The sequence below is a fragment of the Rhipicephalus microplus genome, chromosome 8 (assembly GCF_043290135.1).
Source record: "Rhipicephalus microplus isolate Deutch F79 chromosome 8, USDA_Rmic, whole genome shotgun sequence".
In the NCBI taxonomy this organism is placed as follows: domain Eukaryota; kingdom Metazoa; phylum Arthropoda; class Arachnida; order Ixodida; family Ixodidae; genus Rhipicephalus; species Rhipicephalus microplus.
In genome coordinates this window covers 113,951,197-113,968,832 of record NC_134707.1, presented here as the reverse complement: position 1 = coordinate 113,968,832, position 17,636 = coordinate 113,951,197, and the positions used below count along the sequence as shown (strand labels likewise).

General features: G+C 44.2%; 1 protein-coding gene across 1 annotated transcript in view; it reads left to right on the top strand.

Moving 5' to 3' along the window:
- The window catches only part of LOC119186017 (longicornsin-like), a 34,067-nt gene extending 18,494 nt beyond the window's left edge, over positions 1-15,573 (top strand). Inside the window, exons 2-3 of the mRNA XM_075870733.1 lie at positions 12,725-12,769; positions 15,367-15,573. Of these exons, the coding sequence (XP_075726848.1) occupies positions 12,725-12,769; positions 15,367-15,509 (188 nt within the window). The 3' untranslated portion in view covers positions 15,510-15,573. The remainder of the gene's footprint in view (positions 1-12,724; positions 12,770-15,366) is intronic.
- The last annotated feature ends 2,063 nt before the right edge of the window (positions 15,574-17,636 follow it).

Here is a 17,636-nt window from a genome sequence, read left to right as displayed (position 1 = left end):
ACACATCCTAAAGCAGCACCCAGGCCAGCGTGTGGCGAACGCTTCATTCCCTCTGCGTATTCTTGGCCGTGGCTTGTCTCGTCGTTCCAGAGCACTGTTGCACAAACAAGTGGGCCCTGTGCTGGTGCGTAAACGATTACACCGTCAAGGGTGTGTGGACAGTCCGTTGTGCGCATCTTGTGGCTCCTGGGAATCACTTGAGCATCTCGTACTGAACTGTCCCGCATTTCCTACGCAGCGGGCTTTGCTGATTAAGGAATATAAATTCCTAGGCGTTTATGCACGACCTTGTATGATTACCTCTTTCCGAGAGGTTGTGATTCCCGACAAGATCAGGCCCACTGTGCTCTACTTAGAATTATAAACTGAACGGACCTGGCCACCCGTTTATAGACGGTTTTATATTATTTCTTTACTTATACCCGCTTAGGTCTTCTTCATTTTTTTACGTCCTTCTCTTTTTTTTCTTTTTCTCCCCTCATATCTATCTTTTCTCTGTATCTTACCTCGTTCCGAAAGAGTGAGCAGGCATTGTGCCCCTCCAGGTGGCACTTGCCAGCTTGCTCTCTCCCTGTTTTTTCTTTGTCTTTGTGTATTTGCGTATGCGAAATAAAATAAATAAATAAGTGAAAATTTCATCAGACAGCTTCCACCGCTTCTTGTTGAGTACGCGCGTGCGTACACTAAATACACGCTCAACGGACGCACTCTGAAGTACTCCTGTATTTACTCTAACGAAGAAATGCTGGGCGCGCGCAAGGTTTTTCTTGAGCCCATACAGCGCCATGTCATGCATTACCAACACTAGGTAGACAGCTGCTCACCTTCTGTCAGCGATGATGTCAGCAAGGCATTTCCGAAGAAGTACGTTGTGTGGGAGCTCAGTAGGGCTGATGCACACAGAGTTTTTATGTCGGCAAGCCAGGCAAACCTCAACAGCTCGCTTGTTGACAGATTTGAGGGCAAGTTCATTGACAATATACGACAACTTGAAATTGCTTAGCAAATGAGGTGCTACAGGCAGATTCTTTGAAGAAATTTCGGTGATTTGCCCCCGTGTTTCAAAGGAAGCCCAGGTGGGGCCGCTTATAAATTATTGGTGGGTTAAGAGCATGTGCCGCAGCGTCGAGAAAACGTCGAGGTGGACTTTGACAATATACTTAAGTAAGGAAGGAGTATTGTGTAACGCAACAGTAATGATTTACACAAAAAGTAACTAGTAAGTTACATTTCACGTACTGAAAAATAGGAACTTATCACGTTTTTTTGTTGTAAGCAGTTCCTAAATGGTAATCAGAACGTTACTAAGTTGCTGAAAAAGTAACGCGTTATCGGTAAAGTGCAGTTACTTGTAACGTATTGAAACTGGTTGGATCTAAAGATAAGCGACAGGGATTTCAACCCTCGCGTACGGGATTTTTCAGAGCCCATAAGCCAAACATAGTGCAGCACGTGGCCTGCAGTTTGCGAAAAATGCTCAGTCACCTAGAAATCGCTTGTCATCCTCTGGATCAATGATGTCATAAATACAAAGAATTTCAGCCGTACGTCCGAAGAAAAAAAAGAAAAAAGGTGCTCAAACTCTTCACTTGTGCTGATGAACGGACGTATTTTTCTTGTCATCCCCCCTCTAAGTAGCCTTCAGAGCACTCGCTGATTTCAAAACATAGAAGAAACGCTTAATGAATGTAAGTGCCTGCCACTTGGATGGATCATGATGGATTTCGAAGAAATTTGCGGGACTCGATTCGTGAGGCAATAAAGTCCTTTAATGAGCCATTCAAAGACTACTTAGATGCTGCAGGGCCTTATACAAATAGTGCGCTTTAGGTAGTTACAATTTATTAAAGCTGACGCTGACTGAAAATAAATTTCTTGCTTTTTTTCTTTTCTTTTCTTCGGACGTACGGCTGAAATCTTTTGTATTTATGACATCATTTATCGAGAGGAGAACGAGCGATTTTCAGCTGGCGGAGTATTTTTCGCAAATTGCAGGCCACGTGCTGCACAACGATTGGCTCATGGGCTTTGAAAAGGCCCTACTATGAATTAGCTGCGCTTTCTGATCATGCCGAGACATTGTTGCAGTGCCCCTTCAAAGACAGGAAGAAGTTTGCAATAATACTTATATTTTTACAACGTAATCATAATAAGCTAATGACTGTACATTATAAACAGCACTTTTTAAAGGTTAAGTACTAAACTCCTCCACCACACGGCGACAAATACTTTTTGTATTTGATTGAAATGACCAAGACGTGAAATTTCGTCTTCAAAGTTGTGCTTGCCGTTACGAAAGAAGTATAAATCATAGAGCTCGTTTCAATAATAAAGCTAACAAACATTTGAGCCAAAGAATGTACTGAAATGTTATTACTTGTATTACTAATGGAAATGTAAAGAAAATGATGTGAATGAAAATGTAACAGGCATGAAGGCACCCAACCTGTCACCTTCGCATTACGTTTAATAATGAAAATATTGTCCATACTTTGCTTGCCTCTACTGTTTGTTAGTTCTTTTTTGTATTCTTCCCGCGGTATTCCTGAAGGATAGTTTGAAACAGCGAATGTTGCGGGCGAAATTTACTGAACGGGTGAGGGATCCACCGACAAGAAAAGCGAGACTTTTAGTTGACAAGGCAATATGCAATGAGCCTGATTACAATTTCGTGATTCTACTCTCGATCGCAAAGGTCTAGTGTTTTCAAAGTTTCTTTCATTGCGATAGCATTATATTGAACTTTCAACTGCTTCTTGGCGACGCTATCATGCCCTGTATATGTATATTTATTATTATTTCGTTTAAGTACATAGAGAACACGATGACAGAGGAAACAGGGAGGGACCCGGCTGAAAACTGCCTCCTATAGAGGCACAACTCCTGTCTGCTTCTTCGGGAAGGGTAGGCATAGAGGGAATAAGGCAAGAAAGAAGGAGAGGTAAGAGGAAAGTTAAAAAAAAGAGAAACACACACACACACACACACACACAAATGTATATATATTGACGTGGAAATCTATATACACGTAATGATCGGACATCCCACTGCAGCATGAAGGGGCGGGGCTTTCGACTGTTCATACTGCTTTAGTGAACGCCGTCGAGAACTGCGACGAGTGCCTCCAAAAGCTGTTCTGCAGCTAGTGATGCTGGTGTCTCTCGACCGGCGATCACTGGTCTAATGACATTGGCGATCATCTCAAGTAGGTTGATGAGCTGAGCGTCGTCTTCGACAGAGGGAACTCTGATGGGTGTGCGAAGGAGCTAGGGTTGAAGGGGGGCTCCAGCAAGCGCGTTACACTTGGTGCCCCACGTTTGTTGGTAGTTCGTGGTTAAAGTGTAGTTTTTTCTTGTTCTTAGTGATGAGGCGTCACCCCCGCTTTTCTCTTTTCACGTTATGCTGCAGCCGCGCGAGCTTTCGTCTCCTGAGAAGCGGCGTGGCGGCGTTTTTGTCGAGCGAGCTTCAGCTACCCTTGCACGAACTTGAGCGTCAACTTGACGCCGTTTTGCGGCAGCGGCTCGAGAACGCCAAGCAGCCGCTACAGATGAGTCAGACAGCTGTTCACCACTCATACCGATGCGCTCCCACCGGGTGTCACCGAACGAAGGCGCGCAACTACAGCGCGCCACCTGGCTTTATGGCGCGTGAACCATGGCAGTGCCTCCTAGTGAATTCTTCAAAACATTCCGTAAGAATTGCCTCTAGCAGGAGGAGTGGTAACTAGAGGTGACGGCGTCTCACACGGGAGATGAGATTGAGCATTGCTGCTTCACACCTAGAATATCTTTCGACGCCCGGAATTGAACGGGCGACCTCTTGGTCCGCAGTGCACAGCGCTAACCATTCGGCCACAGCAGCGCACGGCGAGCTATTCACATAAACCAGTTAGAGCTGGCCACACACCTATATCGGGGCAATACCAGCGTGAATTCTGCGAACCAGCAAGACAGCGCGAAGTTCGCGTATGGCGCCCAACTCTTCGATGCGTTCACTCGTAACCTACACTTTGCCCTGCGGAGAGTTGTCACTGGCGCACATCAAACTTTTGACGGCGCCAGTTTGTACATCGGATGCATTTGCTAGAAAGATAGCGTTATCGTTACTTGAATTTCACGTATTTCAATTGTGAATGTTTGTCCACCTACTGTGGTCCCAGCATAAGCTTTCTGGGTGGGACCACATTGTCTACGGGAAGCAAATTAGTTCTCATATTTTATGATCACCTGAAGCTTTTGCTCACAGAACCACCTTTTGTCATGTGTGCGAGAAATGACAAGTGGCACGCTATCCTAACCAAGTCAACTTTAGAACTGAGCCATAGAGCTGGCTGCAGGCTGGGCAGTAAAGTGAATTGCCATACTGTTTTTTTACACGAGATCAGCAAATGAAGTTCTAACCGCAATGATCGTCATATCGGTCTGTCAGAGACACTTTCCCGTACGACATTCAACAACCACAGGTCACACACAAAAAGTTATATTGCACCTTCGCCTATTTAAACATGTTCACAAACCTAGTATTTCTTTTACAGACCTAGAAGCCACTCTTCTTCAACAAGGTTTTGGAACAAAACAGGACCGCGAACTTAGTGACATGTATCTCACCTACAATCAGTATACCACCCTGTGAAATCCCAATGAAATCATTGGAAATTTGTATGCTTGCTTATTAATTTGTACAATGGCGTTAGCAAAAAATCCTTTTGGATTGCATGACATCGCAATGGGTCAATCCCGGCTGACTCGTACATGATTTATTTTTATTATATTGCCACGTTCCATTTCCCAAGCTTTTGTTATCGTCCCAAAACACCACACGATTCTCAGCGCAAACCGCGCCAGCAGTTTTCGAGAGGGTTCCGGACTGTAGTAGATCATTTCGATAAGATCACGCCCACTGTGCGAATGGTACAGATTGTTCTGGAACGTACGCCGCCGCCAGCGGTAGCGCTAGAACATTCGACGGCGGGAGTATAAATGCCAACGCGCTTCGCCGCTTGTCAGTAGTTGATCGAAGGCCGACGCTCCGTTCGCCGCTATCAGTCTGAGACTGCTATCTGTGCGAGACTGCTGCTGTAATTGGACTTTCTGTTTACCGGGCACAGGTTCGCCCAAATAAACAGTTAAAATCCCAACACAAAGTCTCCTGTCTTCGGCCACGTCACGACCCCGTGACAATATACTTATTTACTTACTGTTTTAATTCTTCTATGTATCGTTCATTCCGAAGAGGTCTTTTTTCTTATTACCTATTTACTTACTGTTCTAATTCATTCATGTATCAATTATGCTGAAGCGTTTTACCCGGTGAACCATGTTATATACATCGACCAGTTCACCACAGGGCTCCGCAGAGTGGCCATCAGCACCATACGTTATAACGGGATCATAAAGTGGCTTTTCCCAACGATTATGCCTCCTTCGTGGATGGGAGTGCCGCTGGCCTTTTTGGCATAATGAGAGGCTAAATTACCACGCCTTGAGCTATGAGGGGTCGTTCCCCTGGTGTCCTGATGCCTCTGTTCATGTACGATGCATATTTTTGCCAATGTAGCAAGGGTACAAGATTTTCACTCATTGGAGACCAGCCCCACCTCACCCGTGAGCATTTGTGCGTAAGCCCAGAAATTCATCGTTTCCCAGTTGTATGCCATGTTGAAAAATGGTCCCTGAAACTACGTTAACTCTGATGAAGGCTGCTCCACCATGCCGTACAGAATAGCAAATAAACTATTCATTTGTTTCTGTCAGTAATAAATTCATCATGTCTCGTCCACAGTGCGGGAGTAGACGTGGGGAGATAGCATAACAGCTTTCAGAGATATCAGTCAACACTACAGTTTCAGCAGATGCAAATATCCACCACCCCACGAAAAACTAAACAAAAAACAGGAAGTTGCCTGAAGACGATTACAGACTTACACGTACCCGAACCCAGTGATCCTACGCCTCTGTTACCCAGGCATTTATACATCCGACGACTGTAAAGTGCGTGGAGTAAGGGTGACGCAGCACATGTTGTGGGAGCGCACCGGCAGCATGCACCAGTCCCTCATGAACCGGGTAGACATGGCAGTCTCGAACCGCCAGGCGCGATGGGAGGCGGCTCTGCTCAGCCGCGACCTCGCCGATCAACTGTGGGCAGTCCGGCACGCCCAAGAAGGCGCCCATGTCCAAGGACTCGAGGCCATCACATAGGCTGGGGTTCTTGTAGCCCCACCCCACTAAATAGCACCGGACATTCGCAATAAAGTTTTTACTCACTCACTCGTATTCTTTCTTAACTTTGTCAAAAGTAGAATAACAAACGTTACATGAAATGACCAATTCGCATTGAATTGCTGGTTTTGTAATACACGCCTTACACAATCATGCCGAAAATGGGGAAACCCAACAACAAATCGTCGTGTTCGAAGTTGTTAGAGCACTGAGAACGCCTTAGCAAGCATTTTGTATAGACGTAGCGGACATTGAAGCAGTATGACGACATCAGTGATGGTTTCTATGAGATCTTGCTTCGTCTTCTAAAAAGAAAATGTAGCTTTGAAGGACGTCCTGTTTTTTCCCTCGACAATCTCACATTCAGCGTTTAGGTCCAAATGTGCAGTTTACACAACTTAGCTACAAGTGGCTACGCTCTGGCTGGGTAGGCGCAGAGAGTCATTCTTGTCGTAGTGTGAAGCTGCCTTAATGTCTTTTGTTTTAAATATCTTCGTTATATGACGCTTGAACATCGCCTTTTAGTCCAATGCATCGTTAATAAGCCATTTATTGTGAATATTACAAGAGCTACATGGCGCCTAGTTCAGTTTTATTTCAAAGTATACCCTGGCTATTCTTTTAGCGATTGCGTAATACACATGTCGTTAGCATAACATAGCTTTATTGTAATCATTGGTAATGTTTTATCTGTTTTCCCACTTTTCTGTTTACTTATCCTGAACTTGAAAATACGTAAAATCGATGACTAATTATGACAGTTCATTTTTATTGCAGCCTGCCTATTTTTGTGTACATTTAAACAATCTAAATTCAACAGCGAAGGAAGCGGTCTTGATATAAGTGTAACAATTTCTTCGAAGTTTATACATTCGGTGAAGTGATGGAAAGCAACTTGACTAACTGCCTTTGAAAGTACAAAAAGGGTGTATACTATTTACCGTGGTATTCCCACCCAAAATGCGAGAAGTGTTCCAGTGGGGCAGATACCATCCCAAAACAATGCATTACTGCAACTTCTTTTCTCTGGACAAGATGAAAATTGAAAACCTCCATCACTAGGAGCGAAGCAAGACCTCATATACACAAACCTAAAGCCTTGAAGTCTTCCTGCTTTGTCCCTTCTTGTTTATAGAAAGGCGTAGTAACAGGTCTGTTTAACATGCATGTTTTACAGCGAAAGCTGTTATGAGATCACAACTCGGGTCACGCGCAGTGCTGTAGTCGTCCGCCGCAGCCGCCGCCAGCGTCCGCAACCACATCACTCGAAATTAAAAAAGAAAACCTTGTATCAATGATACGGTGGGGCTCGAACCCATGTCAGCTGCGTGTCTGCCCAGTATTTTACCACTGGGCCTCGCCGGTTTATTTTTTCTTATATTGGTATTTATTACAAATGTAGCCTACGTACATACTTAGCGTACAACATACATAATGTCAAGTTGAAAAGTGTGCAATGGACGTTACAAAGTAAATCTCACACAACTAAATGTCTAAATGGGCATTTGAGTAGCACACTTCATGAACTCGGTATACCAGTCTGACTGAAATTGCAGTTGGTCGTAAAATTCTTTTAGCCACACAGTCATTTCCACAAAGTGGCATAGTGAAGACACGATTGTTTCCGCAAGCCTGTTCAGCTTGCGGGTTTTTCACAAGCTATGCATGCCCAAACACAACAGCATGTCAACTGGCATGTCATTGCATTTGGGTGGGAGAAGATAACGGATGGTATAAGAATTTAAATGCAGTCGTTGTTTAAAAGCCCTGTGCAGGACGGCCCAAAAAGGACGGCATCCTTACAACTGAAAAAGCAGTGTTCCATTGTTTCTGGAACTTCACAGAAACGGCAGTTAATTGAAGATACAAGTATGCCTTTGTTCTTTAACCAGGTATTTGCAGGTATTGTTGCCGTATGCACTTTGTAAAAAAAAATTCTGGGTATTGCTGAAATAGGCATCTTTGTCACACGTAATAGCTCATCATGACCAGAAAATCCAAAATATAGTGGGTGGTAAAGTGGGGCTGGTAATAGCACATTCAATACAGCATAATATAGGTCTTTTATTGAGTTTAAAAAAGTATTTATTGGAAAATTTGGCTGTCAGCAAACGCACTGATTCGCATACTTCACGCAAGAACCCTTGCAGATCGGCAGGCGATGTGAAATTAGTAATTAAGACTACGTTTGATAAAACATCTGCGAAATTCACTTGCAAAAATATTTGAGGCAGTGGAAGAGTATAGTCACGAAAATAGGAAAAGCGCCACACCAGTTGTCTAATAAAGAGGTGTACCAACCCAAGAGCACCCTACAAAGACAGGTCTAAAACTGTTGTCTCGTCTCATTGGTTCATAGGTTCATTACCAAATAAAAGTTGCAAATATACGTTTAAATTTTGTATGTAAACCCTCGAACAACATAGCATTTGCAGAACGTAGGATAGTTTTGTTGCCAGAAACAGGTTGCATGCTTTAGCTCTGCCAAAGAAAGAAAGGTTATGAGGAATAAACGTCTGGGCATAGCGTTTTAGGACAGGTACACACACTTTTCAATAATGTGCACTTGATCATTATGCATCTCGTAAAACGCTTAGGTATTTAGGCGGAACATAACATCATTATATACCCTGGAAATGGGTTGGTTTATATGTCCATGGGCCAAACCACAGTCCCGAGCTTTTAGCAAAGTTCATTCGTGCCTCTGAAACTTTTCCGAATTCCCTGATTGTTGACACCACCATTTGCATACTGAAAATATCTGTAAAAAGAAACGCTAGGTCATCCGCATACGCCACTACCTTTACCTAATTCCTATAAGCACTTAAACAGCGGGCGTTACTAGATCGAATTTCACTTCAGCAGAGTGGTTACAAGTAAAGAACAAAAAAGCATTGGCGACAACAAACAGCCCTGTTTCACGGACGAGTTAAAAAAGACGGGCTTTGAAAGACAGCCATTAACTAACAAACGAGTTGAGCATTCATTTTAGCACAGTTTCACACCTTTAAATATAGTGGAGCCAGCGTTGGTATGTTTGAGAAGAGAAAACAGAAAAGAAGAGCGAACCCGATCAAATGCTTTCGCTAAGTCTACTTGTAGTAATGCCAGTTGTTCATATGAGTGTGAACAATGTTTCAATACTGGGCGAGCAACGTCTATGTTAGTTTGTATTGAGCGACTTTATAGACCGCAGGTCTGATGGGTACCAATGAGTATCGACATTGCAAATAGATGTATGTTTCAAAGTACCTTTGCAAAACTTTTGTAGTGAACGTTGCGTTATTTAATTGGTCGGTAGCCGTCAACGCGACGAAGTTTTTTTTTCTCTGAGAATTTTGGAATGAAAACAGCGTTGCCTTCAGTAAAAGAGCGAGGAAGCGTCTCTAGAATAAAAATCCGCTCGAAAATCTCGATTAGTACAGATACAGTAAGGATTTAAATGCCTTGTAAAACTCGCCAGATATTCCATCGGGTCCTGGCGTTTTTGACAATGGTAACTGTTCAAAGGAAAGCTCTATTATTTGTATAGTGAATGGCCCACTAATAATTTCACATGCCTCGTCAGTTAGAGAAGTCACGAATAATAAAAACTGCGTCACCAGATGTTGATTTTCATTTTCTAAAGAGGCGCTGAACAATTCTTTGTAATAATAAGCTTTATATGCTAATATAATTTCACTGAAATAAATGACCAATAATTCTCCTGAGTAATAGCCTGGTATAAGTTTGATTTATCATTGCATTATTCATTGAGTAAGGCTTGATGTGTGGGCTCCTCTGAATGCAAAATACGGGTATTGCGGGATCGAACACGGGCACCTCTGTAACGTAAAGCGTCATACCTCTGGAGTGCGTTTTTGGCATTAACGATTTCTGCTGTAGAGCGACCAGGAGCCTCACGCTCGAATTCATCTAGGCTTTGAAGATTTTGATTTAGCATTTTTTGTTCTACATTTCTGTAAAAGCTCCTCACAGATCCAATTTCTATAGCTGTCGCCCGAACTTTTTGTTTGAATAATTCCCAAGAGGCGAGTAAAGGCACTTTTGCCAGAATTCAGTTCCTCAGTGTTATGCGGATGTGTGCAGTAAACTCCTGGCGGCTTACAAATGAACAGTTAGGTTTCCAAAGTGCCACTGCGGTCTGAAGTTACATCAAATGTTGCTACCTATCTGCCCCACAACAATGGAGTGATCTGAAAAGGGAAATGGGCTCCGTTTTGCATGAAACGTCGCGGGAAATAGGTGGTGCTGAAACGTAAATGCGATCAAGGCGCATATGGGTACTGCCTTGGGCGTGATAATACCAAGGCAGGTTATTCAGCAATCTTATAAGAACTAGTCCCGTATTCATTTAGCGATGCACCACGGTGCACCAGCTTCTTCAAAAATTTGGCTACCTTGCTAGATCCTGACCGTAATATTGTGCACATGGGCGATTTCAAGTGTGGCTAATTCATGCGATCGTACCGGGCTTAGTCGCGATGACAAGAGTGCTGGAGCACGTCGGTGCTTGTGACTTGTTGGCAAACTTGCCGTAGGCAGGCTTGATTTCAGGAAAGCAATCGCGTTAATGCGACCTATAAAGCATATTAATACAGGGAAAGAACAACAAGTTGTCGGGAATTGCGAATAGCGTAACAACAGGGTCGTCCAATGCTCCAACCCATTACAAAAGCTTGTTCTTGTTCACCTATTAACTGTGGCCCATACCCACATCAGGCATAATTCCTCATCGTGGTCACCCACTGCATGAACGATTGGCATAAAATTCATTGAAAGTGTTTACCGGATACCATGCTTCTGAGAAGAATGACGAGAAATAGCATAGCGATTGCCAGCCTACTACCCAAAAATTTATTATTAATGCCGTAGTTGGTGTCAAGCAAGTGTGCTGGCAGCAGTTAGCCAAAAAGGCTGCTCTTTCAGCTTTCGCTGTGACTGTGCTGTGCCTTCCACGCAAGCCGGGCGTTTTTTTTAGGGGCGAAGCTCCTTATGGCGTGGCTTGGGCGTCCCTCGTATGTAACCACCAGTGGCACATACCCGAAATAGGTATAACACTTGACCTCCAAGGTGGTGCCAGTGAGAGATTTCTTCTGTGCGTTGTTTAACAATAAAAAATAGTGCTCAATGTACATGCCAAGGGCTGCTAATGGGGAATGAGAGACATGAGCATTCGGCTTTTAGTCAACGCGCACGCTGCGATCCCCATTAGCAGCCATTGGCATGTACATTGAGCACTATCGGACAAGAAAGGGATGCTACATTATACTCGCTGGGTGTAACCTCCTTAGCTTTAGAAAGGTTTAGCGAGCGTTGAGCCGCAGTGCCGTGAATACAATGAACTTGTATATACCATGAATGAACTCAAGGTGGTTAAAAATGAGAAGTAGATACGAAGCGCAAGCCGTAAGAAAGTAAAAGTCGAATTCTCCTGTCACTCATTTCTCATTAGCAGCCATTGGCATGTAAATTGAGCCCTATCTCACAGGAAAAGGTTGCTACGTTATACTCGCTGGGCGTAACCTCCTTGGTTTTCGAAAGGTTTAGCGAGCGTTTGGTCGCAGTGCCATGAATACAGTGAACTAGAATATACCATGAACTCGAGGTGGTTAAAGGTGGGAAGTGGACCCAAAGCGCAGGCCGTAAGAAAGTGTGCGTCTGCCACCTCTCGTTTAGTCCTTGGAATGTCCGCTGGATGGCGGTGCTTCTATATGGGGAATATGTGATAAAAAGATGCGAGATGGTGGGACTTGGAGTGTTGAATAGATGAACGAACGGACACACAAACAGATGCATGGATGGACGCATGAACGGACGCAGGGGCGGATGCACGAAATAACGCAGGGACGGGCGCACAAACAGACGCATAGACGGTCACACAGACGGACGCATGGAAGGACGAATGCTTCGCCCCACTCTCCATCATTCACTCCGTGGATATGCTGCCATTTTTTTCCATTTTATGATGGACTTCTACGAAAGGTTCTGAAGTTTGAAGTTTGAATTTGATTGTAACATCATGAAAATACAAGTAACAAGGTTAATAAATATTACAGGAGGATGCCTTAAGAGACACTGTCAGAGGAACCTTCCTATAGATATTTTATTGATTTAGTACAAGGCAGACAAGTGGCGATAAAAAAAGCATATTGGAAACACTACATTGGAAGAATAAATAAATGAAACTAAGAAAAAATAATAAAGAACTTTCGAACCTGTTTTAAAAACGAAAAATATACGATCAGTACAGAATGCTAAAGAATGATGCATAATCAAACAATTTTACGTGAATAATATGTTGGAAAAGCAAAAACAAAATTCACAGCACAAAAAGAGCGAAAACAAAATAGCAGTTGCTATAAAATTGGTCAAAAACTAAAAGGAGAAAACATCAATGTGAAGGCGAAACGATGATTTCTTAGGAAAGGTATTTGATTTCTTCAGCATGCGTTGTTATTATTTCAGTGAAAGTATATTTTCACAACGAAATTTCATTTCAGGATGGGCAACGGCCGTCGTGAGCGAGAAAACCCACCAGCCTAAACGTGAGTCCCTGCCTGGAACGGCACTAAGCGACTTTCATGAGCACGCTGCCCTCACGCCGTTTTGGGCATTATTTGTTATTTACTTTACATGAACCCATCTCATATCTTCCTCGTAACGTAGCAGGGCAACATGCATGAAAGTAGTGCTACATCTATGGGGACGGACGGCTTTCCGCGGGGGGGAATGACTTTAAAGAGGTAGCGACACCTTTGTTCGGAGGTGTGTTTCATTGCCACACAACTATCTTGTATACACAGGGAGTTATGAGCAAGTGCGTACCTCAGCAAATGCTGATAAGACATTTTATCTTTATAATAAAGTGAACACTCCAACATCAACACTAGCTTGACGTCAAACTGGAGTACTAGTTCTGGTGACCTCACACAGCACTCTGGCTAGTTGTAATGTCGTCATGCATCAAAACTTCCAAACTGCTGCTTGTGCGATGTGAATACAGTCCGATTCGCAGCGGCCGTGAAAACGTCCCGATGTCTTACGCGAGCACGTGACGAGGAAGTCATACCCCTTTGTGACGTAGGGTACAGGAGCAACCGAAAATTAGAAGGAGAAGAAAAGTGGTGATGACTCCAAGTTCTCCTCTAGCTGTCAGACTATCCTGCTTCGCCATCACGTCTCCGTGGTTTCGCCTTTACTGGTTCATCTGCATTGTAAAGGGATACTGAGACAAATGTGTTAGCCTCGCATTTCTTTTTGTTCCAGTGTGTTCCTGGGGCCTGTTAGTGATAACACGACACAACAATTTCTGCAGCGCGTCATCGATAATTAATTACACGCTCGTTAATACAGACCAGTGTAAATTTCGGTGTCCAAAACGACAAGGTGCAAGGTGCAGCTATCACCGCTTATCGGGTGCAATGCTCGACTATGTCCACATACTGAAGTGTGATGCTCTTCCGCGTGCTTCACACCAAGAATTTTCTTTGACCAATACACGGGCCAGCAATATCATCAAGCACAACACTCGTGCGCCGCAGCTACGGATAAACGAGCAGCCGCTGCGTGATAATCTGCTGGGAGGAAACGCGACAAAAAAAATGGTGGCTATAAGGCCATTTCAACTTGCTGTCGCGGGTCACGTGAGGGATGTAGGAGGTCCACAAGGGTCCCTTTGAGGGGGTCAATAGCGTGATGTAGTCGATCACTCACTAAACGTTCAGAAATAATTTAAAATTCCCTCGAAGCTACATTCGTTGTCGATATTTCGTAGACGGTGTACGCGTGTTCACAGAGAATTGATTACGCAGGCCATCTCGGCCACAAAATTTTGTGACAGTATTCCAATAAACAACCGGACTCGGAAAGAACTACAATTTTCGCAAAATTGACATATTGTACTCGTAAGGCTATGTCATAGCGTTTAGAATAGAGTTTTTTCTCCAACATTTACTAAAAGGAACTTTGGTGCTAGTATCTCTGAAAGATGCAACGCATGGCACTTCAGCCGGTGTAGGAATTATGAATAGTACATGACCTTGTTTATACATCGTCTGTATGTCTCTGTTTGGCTCCGTGCGGCCAGCATCAGCTTTGTCCCAACGCGATTTTGAGCCAACGTTGAGCAGTTTTATTTCGCCACTTTAACTCTTCAGGAGGTCCAGTGCGCAATAACTTGTTTCTACTCTTCGGCCCAGCTCCTCACCTTATCTTTGTAAATTTTCAAGAGAGCCCGCGCGTATTAGTGGCTGATCCAGGTGATATACAGACCCTTTAGCAATCGCAGTCACGCTTTCTCAGACAGGATGTTTTATATGGACGGAATTACGAGAACTTACACACAATATTGCCAATAAAGATATCAAGTGCACAGTAGTATTGAAACTGGGCAAGGTGGTAATGATGCATAGCTGGTTGATGTAAACCTCACTAAAACAAAGACAGAGTAAAGGAAACGCACAAGAGCGGCCGCAGTGCTCGGCTTGTGTCCTTCCTTTTCTCTGTCTTTGTTTTTCACGCTGTTCACTTTGATAAAGGGTGTCATTTGTACCAAGTGTACACGTGACATAAGTGTGGAGAAAGTAAAGCGGATGAACGGAAATTTCGCGGTTGGCAGAGACCGAAACTGCTACTTTCAAATTCGGAGGTCGCAGGTCCCTGGGAGCGACAAGCTGTCTTTTCGTCCACTTTACTTGCTTGACGTTCATATTACACTTGCTAGAAGGAACACCCCGTAAGCGTTCCGTGGCAATAATGTCACAAAATAATTTTAATAATGTGTCCAAGAAAAAAGAAAAAAGGCCTTAATGCACTCTTTCAATCATTTAAATATAGACTGATTGTAGGTGGAGATTCCTTGCCTTTGTATCTATGGTGCGATGAATATGTGTTTTGTGGGTGCGCGTGTGATGCCGTATCAGTGATTCAGTGCCTGCTGTCACTTGCCGAATATGATAGTAACGGCGCTGGAAATTATCGACTTAAGGACATGTGAAGCGACCTGACAAGATGCATAACCGGCAATTTCCTGGGCCTCGAATAGCGTTCTTCATGCACAGGGGTCTTGCTTTGCTCCGACTGACAATTTGTGACGGCAAAACATGTTGCCACTGTGTTAAGTCAGTTCTGCCACTTGCCGCAGGTCCTCCTGAACTCTCTTGTGAGCGGGGAATGGTTTTCGTCTGCAAAGATAGGTGCCGTCAAGGTGACCCTAAACGCACGGGCTACTGCGACAAGGACTTCCATTGCGTGTGCATAACAGCCCCGTCCGGCCATGGTTCATGATGGGCTGAAGGTACACGACTATACGTGCCAAAAGGGCGTCTTTCAATAAAATGAGGCCCTCTCTAGCCTTTTCCTGTCTCGCTGGAGATCTTTAAAGAGTCTGTAAGCTTCGATGGAGTGCTGTGCGTCATGGTTAGTATCTTGAGCCAAGGGTGAATCCAGTTAAAACCGGCGTGCCGGGAGGGGTGTGTGTACTGACCCTTTTCTATTTAGCAGTTACTATCATAAAACGATCCCCATCACAGCAGAAATACTGTAAAATATGTTCACAGTGGTCCGCACATACATCCCAATCTGCAATAGGAGGTGGAAAGAAGCGGGGAAGGTTGACATAAGCTTCGGGAAAAAGGCAATTGCCCCACTCTCGATATACCTCTGCCTTCAGCTAGTAGGGCATCCCTGTACCATCTCTCAGTCTATTAGTTATGTTCTATCAGGAGAGCTGTTCAAGCTTTTCATAGCGCCAGTAGTGGAAACAGCCCCGCCGCACTGCTCTATAGTTGTTAAGGTTTTCCGCTGCTTACCCGCAGGTCACGGTATCGAATTCCGGCTACAGAGGCTGCATTTTTGATGGAGGCGAAAATGCTGTAGGCCTATGTGCTCAAATTTGGGTGCACGTCAAAAAAGCCTAGGTGGTCGAAGTTTTGGGAACCCTCCACTACGGCGTGCGTCTCTCATCGTGGTTTTAAGACATGCAAACCCACATATCACTCAACAAACAGTAGTGTAAACAGAAACGTCGATTGTCATGAACCATCACGCTCCCTGTATGTCTTCCTCCTCATCTTCTGCTTCGCTCCCACAACGCATGCACTGATTTGTCCAGCTTGTGGTGCTACAAATTAGATTGAACAGTCTTTGTGCGACATGTTCCTGCCCGATTCCCGTACACTGATCATATATTATATTGCCAACAGAATCGAAAGTTTGGATAGTTGGATATGCATGGTATAACTGTTATATTGCCGCCAATGTTACGTAGGACTAGTGATTTTACATGCCCCAGCTAAGCTTACCTAACGCTAGTCATGTAACCCTAAGTCCCACCACACTTGTCACAGGATATGTTTCCGCCGAATATACAATTTAGATGTGGCGTAGAGTCACGTTAGACTATCGACGCGACCCGTTCTTGCCAAATTCACATATTACTAGTCACGAAGCATGCTCCCTCTAAATTCTTAGTAAATCAACGCAAAAAGATAGACACGAAAACAAGAAAAAGATCACCGCATATCCACGGCGTGAATGGCGATGAGTGGGGCGAAGCGTTCGTCCATGCGTCCATGCTTCCGTCCATCCACGCGTCCATCCACTGTCAGTCTGTGTCCGTCCGTCCGTTAGTTTATATCTCTGCCTTTCGGTCCATCCGTGCGTATGTCTGTCTGTCTGTCTGTCACTTACACAAGCGCCACCTGCTGAGCGAGTCATAAAACTAGGTGGTTACAAACCGGTCACAGACATTCGTGGATAGCTCCATGGCTTCAAGAGCTTCACCCCTAAAGCAAAGGACAGGCGCTGAACTTACAAGTGTTGGGTGTATTGTGTAAAATGAAATGCATACATGTAATCTGACTGCGCGTGCACCATTACAACAGCTACTCGTAACGTTTTCAGAGCAGGTGAAGCCCACAGTCACGAAGGCAGATACATTGGGCGGAAGTGCAGAGATCAGGGGCGCTATGCAGGATCGCCCGAGTTTCGCGAAACTCGGCATCTTTCCGAGCTCTGGCCCCTTAAGAACAAGCCAACAGTACTAAAAAGTCAAGTCAACTCTTCAGCGCGCTGCGTTTTATTGATTATACAACATGGAACAAGTCATTGCGTCAAGGATGATCAACTAAGTTGGGCGATGTTTTCAAAGCAGGGCCATCTTCTCTCATTTGTATGTCCTTCCACTGAGTGAAGAAGTGCACACATGCATTAAAAGTGTCAGAAACAGTTTCTGGTGATATTTTTTCAAAGAGCGGGGTGTTTAAAAAAAATTTGAAGCATTTATTGCCTTCACTAAGTCTGTTTCGGAATAATCAACGAGGTGGCCTCCGAGATAGGTACCGGCCGAACGTTTTACAACATCGCGACCGCAGCTAAATGCGAGGCCACCTGTTAATCATCATGGTCAGCCTG